At 31.8% G+C, this 12,071-nt stretch overlaps 2 protein-coding genes across 4 annotated transcripts in view; both read left to right on the top strand.

Moving 5' to 3' along the window:
• Positions 1-91: 91 nt before the first annotated feature.
• On the top strand, positions 92-5,285 carry LOC124428833 (histone H2A.V). 2 transcript variants are annotated; one of them, XM_046973372.1, is made up of 5 exons: positions 92-494; positions 641-718; positions 2,923-3,036; positions 3,479-3,608; positions 3,684-5,285. In XM_046973372.1, exons 1-5 carry the CDS (start codon positions 492-494, stop codon positions 3,743-3,745), a joined length of 387 nt encoding a protein of 128 aa, XP_046829328.1. In that variant the 5' UTR covers positions 92-491; the 3' UTR covers positions 3,746-5,285. The 2 variants fall into 2 exon arrangements, with proteins under 2 accessions (XP_046829328.1, XP_046829329.1); XM_046973373.1 differs by lacking the exons at positions 92-494; positions 641-718 and adding an exon at positions 1,510-1,726.
• Positions 5,286-5,958: 673 nt separating this feature from the next.
• Positions 5,959-12,071, top strand: part of LOC124428831 (cadherin-87A) — a 155,160-nt gene continuing 149,047 nt past the window's right edge. Inside the window, exons 1-2 of one of the 2 annotated variants that reach the window (XM_046973369.1) lie at positions 5,959-6,556; positions 6,631-6,797. In XM_046973369.1, coding sequence (XP_046829325.1) covers positions 6,730-6,797 — 68 coding nt within the window. In that variant the 5' untranslated portion in view covers positions 5,959-6,556; positions 6,631-6,729. Of the gene's footprint in view, positions 6,798-12,071 lie in introns of both variants that reach the window. The other variant, XM_046973368.1, reaches the window with a different exon arrangement.

The following is a 12,071-nucleotide window of genomic DNA, read 5'->3' as shown; positions in this document are numbered from 1 at the left end:
GAAAAAAAGAAAGAAAAATAAAAGAAGAAAAAGAAACAAGATAACACGAAACAAGAGAGAGAGAGAGAAAGAGAGAAGAGAGAGAGAGAGAGAGAGAGAGAGAGAATAGAGATTGGAAAGTTCTCGAAGCTTCGTGATAAATAAAAAGCGATCCGTTGGCTCGCTGAGTATTCTAAAAGCAAATGAAAGGAAGGAATCACGTGGAACGTACAGTTCAGATTCGAGGAGAAGCATCGAAACGAACGCGTCGCCGTCTTCGCTTTCGTTAACGTGTTTCTCTGCCTCTTACATCCGTAGTACGACATTTGGACGCTTGAGATCGCAACGATCGCATCTTTATCGCATTACTATTGGTCGTAAATGGTCACGTGAGTAGACCGCGGGACGCGGCAGCAGCGCCAAGCGTATTTGGCGGGATCGTGCTTAGACGGCGTCGTCTGTGCTCCCCGCAAGTCTGTCGTGTAGCGAACCGCAAAGGCTCTCCTAGCATAATGGTGAGTAATCCGCGAGTTTTTACCGGATCCTTCAGCCATCCACAATCGATATACATCTCCTCGTGTTCGACGGACTCTCGACCGTTTACTGACGAGGTTTCGTTCTTCTATCGCTCAAATTAATCGTGATTTTCGTCTGTGAACAGGCTGGTGGAAAGGCGGGCAAGGACTCTGGCAAAGCGAAGGCAAAGGCGGTCTCTCGTTCGGCGAGGGCTGGCTTGCAGGTGAGTTCATTATTCAACTAGTCTACGATTTAACGAAAACATACTTTTTTCTATACGTTATTAAAACGTCTAAATTAATATATGATTTTTCTACGTTTTTTCAATTGTTAAATTCAACGGTCTTAACATGCTAAACGGTCGTAGTTGGCGCGAAGCAAAACGAATCTTCTATCTTTTATCACTACCAACAAAGGGATGTTTATTTTCTTATATTTATGAAGTCGCGCTTTTAACATTTAACTATTTATTCGATTCTACATAATTTATCGTATTCGTTCGACGATAAATGTAAGCGTTAGATGAATTAGAAAGTATTTTATTTCTCGAATTGAATTCTTAACAAAAGTTATGTTTGGTGTGGTCATTTCAAATAAGTCGTCGGATGGGACCGTTTACACTACAACCACCCCCTTTCCAACCCCTTTCTATCTTTCCCCTATCATCCCTCTTTTGATCGCCGGGCCTTTCAATTCATTCGTCCATCTCTGAATATTTTATACTCTTTTTCGAATCGGCAATATTTCGAAGTGTTCAACGAATAACATTTATGCCTTCATAATATAAATATCTTCTTTGAAAGAGAACATATTCTCTTTTTCTCTCTATTCTATCAAAGAGAATTATTTATTCTCGTGAAATTATATCTAAAGGATCGACAAATATGCATCATTGACGTTCAATCATTTCATTCGTATTTCTTCGTGTTTTGACTTTTGGTTATACACACACACACATATGTATATATATATGACGTCATGTGATTCGTAAGAGAAGAATTTCATGAAGTATGACAAAAAAAAATAGAGAGAGAAAGAGAAAGTGAGAGAGAAAGAGAAAGAGAAATAGAAAATATCGATAGAAAGAAATATTCATTAGTTAAGATGAGGTGTGTGTTACGCGACGTTACGTTATAATAGAATTATTTTTCCACTCTTTCGTTTTAGAGGTTAACCAAAAAAGATGGACACTTATGTGTGTGTATATGTGGCTACGGCGACGAGGAATAAGGTGCTTAAGTTCGTTATTTATTCTGTATAAATGCGAAGGTTTACGCGCGCGCACGTGTGTCTGTATGTGTCTGTGTGTAAGTGAGAACGTATATGTAACGTATACTCCAAAGTACGTATATGTTTGCTTGCGTGCGTGCGTACGTGCGTGAATACTTGTAGGAAATAAAACGTTGGAAGAGTTTACAGAGACAGCAGAGGAATAAAGTTGTTGATCGTTTATGGAGTATAATCGATGTGTATAATACATTAAAAGGGGAAGAGAATGTAGGGCGTGTTAATAATGTTTCATCGAATGACGAAACGAATCTGTCAGAAAAGCTGGGAAACCTTCGGGAAAGCCGAATCTCTATCGCGTGCCGCTCGATATTCGTCCCGTTTGTGAATGTCTATGTGTGTAGTGTATGGTGTGTGGACCCTGGTCGACGAGAAAGACGAAATGTAGGAGAGAGAGAGAGAGAGAGAGAGGGAGAAAATATATCGTGATGATTCTCTCTATCTCTTTCTCTCTCTCTCTCTCTCTCTCTCTCTCTCTCTCTCTCTCGCTCCACTCCCATATTTTCGCAGTAATATTTTCTTATTTACAAAAAAATATTCTTAAATATACTTTCTTATATGTATATATGTGTGTGTATATATATACATATATATATATATATATATATATATATATCAGAGTCGTTGTATGTCTATACAAGTCAAGAACAGGCGCATTAAGTTATTGCGTGCCAAATTGACATAGATGTTTCAAAATTTACTTTAGTCTCTGGTATTAAAAAGATTAGGATAAATATGCTGTTCATTGTACTATTTAATTCTTTCTTTTCTAACAACAACGGAAAGCTGCTGACGCGTTGTGTCAGAAAGGTCGATGTTATTTCGACGGACAATAGGTTACGATATATATATATATATATATGTATATATGTATGTGTATATATATACCATTCTAAAAATATTTCTCTCTTTTGTCATCGGAGAATATGATTATGGATTCTTTTTTTTAATCATTCTTTCTTTCTCTTTCTCTCTTTATCATTGATAATTTTGTTAGGTTAGAAAGAGAGGGGGGAAGGAGAGAAAACGGGGGAATGCATGTGTGTTATATATTGTATAAATATATTAACGAGAATGGAGAACTATTATTATTATTATCATTATCCTAAGTTAGTGTATGTTCATTTATTTTGATTTCAGTTTCCTGTAGGTAGAATACATCGACATTTGAAAAACAGGACTACCAGTCATGGTCGGGTTGGTGCAACGGCTGCAGTATACAGCGCAGCTATCTTAGAATATCTGACAGCCGAGGTGAGTTAGACTGGTGCGAAAGAGAAGAGAGATGTTGAGAAGGCGAGGGTCAGAGCTTTTGGTATGTGTTTTGTGTGTGTGCGGTTGTGTGTGTGTGTGCACGCGCGCCTGTGAACATTTATAAGAGTATATATATGTATCTATATCTATATATATATATATATATATATATATATACATATACATACGTAGCATGACGAGACCAACGTGTGATCGTAGTTAGAAAAGTGGCCGCAAGTGACGCTAATGATGAGCTCACGTGGGGTATTATGGCAGACTTTTCCCGCCATTATTTAGAAAAGAGTATACATGATGTATTATGAATTATTGATATTTATTTTTATAAACAAGATACTCGATTTTGAAACACAGTGTATAGTTATTGTGTTGCATAAATTATCTATTTTAATATTTCATAATTATTTATTTCTTTATTGTATAGGTCTTGGAATTGGCAGGAAATGCATCTAAAGATTTGAAAGTTAAACGTATAACTCCAAGACATTTGCAACTTGCTATTCGAGGTGACGAAGAACTAGACAGTCTCATTAAAGCTACTATAGCAGGAGGAGGTATGTTATTGTATTCTGATATTGAGTATATACATTATTATAAGATCGTTGATCATTATTGTTTTCTTGTTGCAGGTGTTATTCCACATATCCATAAATCACTGATCGGCAAGAAAGGTTCTCAAAAGCCAGCATAATTTAGTGACGATTGAAGAACTATTTGAGAGATAAGTAGACAAAACAGATGTAAAGTGGCAGTGATTGTTGACAAAGTGTACCTACGTTATTAAACTAAATGGAGAGACTGGAGTGATGATATATATGTATATGGCTACATATATATATGTATACATATATATATTTATATATAAATATAAATGAAACAAATATTGATATAATTTAATATAGATAACGAAGAGATAAAGGAAAGACAAACGTTAAAAGCGTAATTTGACGATTGGGAAGGAATAGGGGATGATTTTGTTGGAGATGAAAATTCCTAGTGTGCATATAACGTGGCGATTAATCGAAGAGCAATGTGTTATAGCATCGCTCGCTCGAAACGATAGCGTTTGTTGCTTCGCCGATAATGTATATTTTAAATGAAAGGTTGAAAACGCTTCATTGTTCACACACACATTTATTTTACATACGTAATTATTATATCTAATTTTGTTTTTCGGCCACCCTTAACTATATTCGCGTTTTTGTTAAACTTTATTCTTTCTTTTCATTTTCTTTCTTTTCTTTTTTAAATAATCGACGAACATTTCTCCGTCGTTTGGTAATCATTCATTTTCGATAGTGTGTGCGTGTCGAAATTGTCTGAGAAATAGTCATTTCCAATCTCAATAAGATTTCATCGAAGTCACATATTGTGTAATAATAAATCTTACATACACCTAAGTCTTTATAGGTACTATAGTAATTAATGAGAGATTACAGGAGATATATATAACAATTGTCATTAAGAAAGAGAGAGGATTATTATAGTTAGACAAAGACGATCGAAACAAGATTTTAATTTTTCTAAACTATTTATATTTCAAAGAGTCTATTTTGTGTTAATTGCACTATGTGATCATTTTAATGATTCCGATCTTTAGAATTTGTTTTCAAATTTTTTGGATGATGTATTTTAGTTACTGTGATGATAATTAAAAAATATTTCTAATTGATGTCTTTCAATCTATTAAGCTGTAGAAACATAAGAAATCTGTGAGTATATAATATTACTTATTAACATACTTAATAATGATATTATATAATGTATAATATAAAATATTGTAAGATCGGAAACTTTAAAAATTGATCTCATCGTGAATATATATTATTTCAGTTGCAGCAAATTCTCAAAAAATATATGGGTGAAAATTTGTATCTAAGATGAAGTTTATATAATTAAATATTTCCTTTTCATTTCAATTACATCCCGGTACTAGGATGAAATCAATATGAGAAGAGAGAAAATCGTTTGATTTTGTGTTTAACATTATTCGTATTATTATTATTATTATTATTATTATTATTATTATTATTATTATTATTATTTTTATTTTTATTATTATTATATTATATTATAATTATTATTATTATTATCATTATTCTGGAAACAAAAATATAATAGACTATGATTTAGTGTAATCTCTATATCTACAGTACCTACTGACGTATGTTGAAAAAGAAGCAGCCATGTAAATCTTCATTAATCATAATAAAGATGAATTTTACTATTAATTGTGTATTTTATACATTTTCAGATATTCCAGAAGAAGATTTCAGTATTGTAGAGTAAGATCGAAGATTAAAAATAAGCTACAAAAGATATATCTACTATTGAAGTTTGATACGACGAATGCTTTATAAAGTATAAGAAGTTTTAGAATAAATAACTCTTGTGTTGAAATTTATTAGTCCATTTAATAATTATATAATTTCAAGCACTCTGTATGCATTAAAAATATTATCTTCATAAAGACTATAATTTTTGTTTATAAAGAAAAGCTGTTGAATAATTCATTTCCTCTTACAAGTACGGAATTTCAATTTTCAAATCTAAATAAAAGAAAATATTTTTTCTTTATTCATTTAATTTTAGTCAAGTCATATCTCTTAACATTTGTATTAATATTTAATATCATTGAGAACAATTGACTGTGAAGATTTAAAGAAATTTTAAAGAACCGCTGTTGTAAAGATTTACAAAAATTCGAAAGAAGAACCACTGCTACGAAGATTTAAAAAAAAATTGGAAAGGAGAACCACTGGTGAGAGAAGGAAAAAGACGTCAAGTGCTGCCACTGGTGCCGGTCGACAGGGAGCGGTCGAGCGACCAATCCGGTACGTCCTCCCCGCCAATTAATTGGACCAATGGCGTGGCTCGTAGCGGTAGGCGCGCTCTCCCAGTAGCTAAGGGCGATCAGAACCGCGGTCGCCTTTCACGAGTACGGTCGGTTAGGAAATCGTACGGGCCGTGTGTGCCTTGCGAGTAGTAAAAGTTGTGACCCTGGTGCACCGGTCGTACGAAATAACATTCATGAGTTCGTAGAACTCATTTGACAACGTAACTATCATTTTCCTTGATTCGATCAAATCAAAAAGATATTTCGAATAAATACACGAAAGGAGAAGAAACGCGCTGTTGCACATTACTCGAATGCCGGCTGTAAATGTCGCGTGAATAGCTACTATATACACATACAAGCTATACGAGTTCGCCTTCTTTGGTAATCGTCGCGTATTTTTGTCAATATTTTCTTCGTCATTGTAATTTAATCGTAACATCGTAATAACTATCGGCAATTAATATTCGCGAGTGTATTCGCATTCGAACGAATATTATACTTTTGTGAGACTTTCGCCTTTGCCGGTTTTCACCTTTTGCAAGCATGATCCTTTCTTTTTCTGCGCGTGTGCTATAACCAGCAAGTGGAAGAGAAAAAGAGATAGGTGGAGGAGGAGGAGGAGGAGGAGGAGGTGAAGGAGGAACAACGTACGCACGCACGAGGGTACATCCAACGTTTTGGTTTCTTTTTTTTTTTTTTTATACCGCAACTCTTTTCTCTCTATTTTCTACTTCAAGAACAATCACCGTCGCTGGACTTTCTTCTATTTTAAATCTTCTTTCACGTCAAACTACTGCGACATGATATCACTCGTGTAGCTCCTGTCAGATTCATTGATGATCCTTACTGGAGATTTTTCGAGGATGATGAGAGGACAATCGGAAATATTCGACGTTAGTCAGCGGTGAGTCAAAGTTTGATTTTTCTTTTTTTTTTTTTTCTTTTTTTGAATTTACCGCGCAATTTTATTTTACATAAAAACATATAACAACTTGTTACATCGAAAATGATTAATTACATTTTTCAGAATACAGCAAATCTTTATCATAGTTACATCAATTTGTTAATAACTTTAATTAACATTATTATTGTATATTATTTATATATTTGTTTGTATATATATATATATATATATATATATATATATATACATATGTGTAACTTGAGATCCGTAATGGATTTCAAGAAGTCTAGGTAAGTGTCATGGCGGACACACCGATCATCTTTTATTTTCAACAATAAGCAAATTTTTTATTTGCGCCATTTTTTATTACACTCCTACTCGTAATCCGGATTAATGGTAACAAATGAATTTTTTTTTTTTTCGATTTTCGTATTTCTTCATTTTAGTTATTATTTCTTTTTTGTTTTTCTTTTCTTTTTTTTTTCTTTCTCTTTGTTTTTTTCTTTTTTTTTGAATCTTTAGCTTTATAGATGGAGTTACGTCATCCATTTTCTCGAATTAACGGTATACATATAACTACACACTAGTTGCTTCGTAGTCCGACGAATCTCTACACCGGATAATGAGAGTATATACGAGAGTATATGCGAAGTTAGATTAAAACTTATATCGATATTCTTATCTTCACAGGATGAAAATCAAATTATATAGGACATTATTTTGTTCAGGTTAATAATAATCGAAATGATCTTAATTATCAAACAATTATTATTATTATTATTATTATTATTATTATTATTATTATTTATTTTTTTTGTTTTTTTTTTTTTTTTTTATAAATAATCTAAATTCCATAAAGTTGGATTAAAATTTATATTAATATTTTTATCTTCACAGAATTAGAATGAAATTATTTAAGATATTATTTGGTTCAGATTAATTTTCAATCGAAATGATTATAATTGTTATTATATTAAATAGAATTATTACCCTTTATTGTACGGTTATAATCTAATCGTATTTATGTTTATTCGATAAAAGCATTCTTTTTCATTTCTTTGTGAATTTTCTTTAGAAACTAGAATATATATTGCAGTGTAAACAACTAAATATTAAAACTTATATGCGAATCATACATATATCGTTTGTTTGTCAAATAGTTCTAGTAGGAGAAAATTTTTCCCTATAGACCATTGTACATAAACCGATATTAAATTATATACATACAATACATAGGTACACAGAATATACGTATATGTACATATATACATATGTGCACACACACACACACACACACACACACACACACACACACATTTTATTGTGAAATCATATCGACGAAATTGTCAATTCCGATGTTTTGATCACCTTATAAAATATATTCATATTTGAAAGTTGAATTTTCTTTATTTTATTTTTATTCTTTTTTTTTTTGTATCGTCTTATTTACTGTCTACTTTTTTTATATTGTAATCAATTTATCATAATTTGTCCACTTTTATTCGTTCTCACTAATATTTACTTTTCTCAGTAATTTATTTTTTTTCACGGATAAATTTTATATATATATATATATATATATATATATATATAAAATACTTAATAAATTAAAAAATAAATAAATAAAATAATTTAAAATAAATAAAATAAATTAAAAAATTTTATATATATATATATATTTTTTTTTTATTTTCTTTTTCTTTCTTTTCCTTTTCGTGAAATTATAATTTTCTAAGTTAAGTTAGGGTAATCATTATAATGTCTTAGTTTGAATATAATTATTATTCAATCTTTTTTTATTATTACTATTTCTATTTTGTTCACACGGTCTTTTTTTCTTTTTTTTTTGTCTCTTTTCATCGTTATTTGAAGTATCTAAGCTGTAAGAATTCAAGTACATACTCGTTAGATCTGGCAATGTAAAAAAGAAAATTGTCGTCTGCGTAGCTCGTTATGAAACTCTGATATATATATATATATGTTTTCCTCTTTAGACTTGCCTTTTTTTCTTTCTTTTCTTTTCTTTCTTTTGTTTTTTGTCGAATACTCTCGACCGGGATACTCCTGCAGTTCTATCTTCATCTCTCTCTCTCCCTCTCTCTTTCTGTCTTTTTCTATCTATCTATCTATCTATCTATCTATCTATCTATCTCTCATTTTTCCTACTCGAGAAGAGACTCGAACTTGAGCATCAAAAACGTTCAAAACTCTTAACCAAAGGAGAGAAGCGAGCATTCCGCGTAATCTGAATAGCTAGCAGTACTTGGAACGCAAGGTCGGCCAATCGTCAACGTCATCGAGCCTCCGGCAAGCTGCGGTGAAAGTTCCTTCTCTTACATGAACGTGATATATAGGGTGAGTCAATAAACTATTAGGATATTGTAGTAAGAAAATGTCTAAACGTTCATTAATATTCGGTAACACAAAAGAAAACTAATAGCTATTATATCAGATTTAAACATTTTATTTTATACAGGGTTATCTAATAGGAAGGATCGATAGTGGGCTAAAATTATTTTGAACAATTTAAAAAATTAATTGTTCCTTTTCTTTTTTTTGAGACTTTTTAGATTAATTCGTTTGTTCTTTTTTCAAATCGTAAAATTAAGGGTAGTAAATTTTGGCTCACTATGTATATATATATATATATATATATATATATATATATATATGTTATTTAGGTGTATGTATATATATATATATATATATATATATGTTATTTAGGTATAACTATCGATTATCACCTGGTACATATACATATATATCATATTTTTTGTATATCATAATGTTATTTATAATAACTTTATATTTAGTTTAGTAACAATCAATATCGTAGTTAATTGACTTAGTTATTGATTCTCACCCTGTATATATTCCATGGAACGAGAATGTACGTTTACCAAGCCCACGAAGTTGCCATTCTTAGAACGAAAGTCTTTGGATCTACGTTATGTATATATGTATGTACGTATGTATGTATATATGTGTATGCGTTAAGGACTAGATAGGAAATAAAATCGATCGAATGCACTTTTCTTTTTAACTCGTATATGATTAGATTCTTTGATGTGACACACACACATATATATATATATATATATACACATTCAAATATAATTTTCATTTTATCGTAGAAAAAGTATGTTAAGAAAAATAGATAAAAATAATCATCTGAATAATAAGAAGAAATGTTAAAGGTCAAGTTTTCTTTCGTCCAATTTTGCAATCCTTTTGCATTCCTTTCTCTCAATATAAGATATATATATATATATACATATAGAAAGAGAGAGAGAGAGAGAGAGAGAGAGAGAGAGAGAGAGAGAGAGAGAGAGAGGGAGAAATATGGAGGAACTCGTCCTTCCTTCGTTATTAACATTTTAATCGTGTGCATCAGACGAATAAGAACAGAAATAACGATCGTTGTTACATCGTCCGACTCCAGACACGATTCATTACGACTTTGCTCGTCCTCATTCCTTTGTTAGCTCAATCAACCGAAGTGTTGTCTTGCTGTACTGTTCCAAATAGGTTCGTGATTGTTGGCATTAACGTGTTGAGATCTCGAAACGGGCGGTGTATGCAAGCGGCGCTTCCTTGTAGATACGTGTTACAAAGATCCTAGGAAGGATTTTATTAGACTAAATCCGTATTTAGAAATAATTGATCGAAGAAAGAAAAAAAAGATCGAAGTGATTGCAGATATATTTTATTTTTTTTCTTCCTATCATTCTTCTTCTTCTTCTTCTTTTTTTTTTTTTTTGTACTTTTTTCATTTATGTATATATTTAACATTTTGATTTTATTAGATTAATAATGATACCTTACAATTAGATTATTTTTAATATTCAAGATTTATCGATCGAAAACGAAATAGTTCATCCTGTATAACATGATCATCATCGAATCGTTTGTTTTTCTATCTAATAAAATTAGATCTACCGGATGCATCTTTGTATAAATATAGTATCGAAGCAGGAAAAAGGGGGACGGAGAGAGAGAAAGAAAGAAAGAAAGAGAGAGAGAAAGAGAGAGAGAGATTTGATGATTTCAACGTTATCGTCAGTCGACTTTCCTCCTTCTTTCCGCTTCTCCTCCTTCTCTTTCTTCGTATTCGTCGAGGTTCTCGATTCGTTCGAACATGGACGATCCGTTAGCACATCCTCCATACGGGTCATCGACCATATATACTCTACTGTTTCCCGTTGTCATAGTCTTTCTTTCCAGTCCATAAGAATATCTCTGTCTTTTTTCGTCTTCTTTTTCATTTTTTTTTTTCTTTTTTTCTTGTCATATGAAAAATTTCACGTATTCATCTTTTGTTATATTACCTTTAAAAAACTTTAGGAATGTTCTTTGATTATTGTCACCTCTATCATAATTATTATATCTCATTTAAAGATGTCCTAGAATTTCGGATTATTTCTATTTGGCATATTGAATATTTATGAAGATCAATATATGCGTATATTAAAATATCTTTTTAATCTTTCTTATATGTTGTCTTAAAAATTTCGAATTACATATATAAAATATATAATGGAATATCAATAACATAAGATAGGAATAATAAAAATGATATTGAAATTTCGTATCATGATTGTTATTAAGAGTATTGATCGTTAATAAAAATCAACATTTCTCTCTCTCTCTCTCTCTCTCTCTCTCTCTCTCTTGCTCTCTTGCTTTTCCTCCTTCCCTCTATTTCCATCTCTCTCTCTCTCTCTCTCTCTCTCTCTCTCTCTCTCTCTCTCTCTCTCTCTCTCTCCCTTGCTCTCTTGCTTTTCCTCCTTCCCTCTATTTCCATCTTTCTATCTCTATCTCTCTCTCTCTCTCTCTCTCTCTCTCTTGCTCTCTTGCTTTTCCTCCTTCCCTCTATTTCCATCTTTCTATCTCTATCTCTCTCTCTCTCTCTCTCTCTGGCAGAATCCATAATCTGGACCGAAATTGTAGACCACAAGAATCCTGCCGTGTACGTTCGTATCCAGGTATATATATATCTACCTATCTATCTATCTATATATATATATATATGATATATATACACATATACACACACATACATATATATGCATATATATATATATATATATATATATATATATATATGTATGTATATATCCAGGCTATTAATTTATCGGTATAGGTAGCTCCGTTTGACCGGTTAATTAATTACTCGTCCTCTGTTGAAGAGAGAGAGAGGGGGAAGGGAGGGGTAGAAAGGAGAAGCTTTCGACGAGGCAATACCAATACAGTCGTCGGTCTTGAAACCACACG

The sequence above is a fragment of the Vespa crabro genome, chromosome 13 (genome assembly GCF_910589235.1).
Source record: "Vespa crabro chromosome 13, iyVesCrab1.2, whole genome shotgun sequence".
NCBI lineage: Eukaryota > Metazoa > Arthropoda > Insecta > Hymenoptera > Vespidae > Vespa > Vespa crabro.
Note: the sequence above shows the minus strand (reverse complement) of the source record. Positions and strands in the feature narration are given on the sequence as shown.

Coding starts and splice junctions, on each gene's coding strand:
- LOC124428833 (XM_046973372.1), top strand. Junction 719..2,922: donor CGGCGAGGGCTGGCTTGCAG/GTGAGTTCATTA, acceptor TTTTGATTTCAG/TTTCCTGTAGGTAGAATACA. Junction 3,037..3,478: donor TAGAATATCTGACAGCCGAG/GTGAGTTAGACT, acceptor TTTATTGTATAG/GTCTTGGAATTGGCAGGAAA.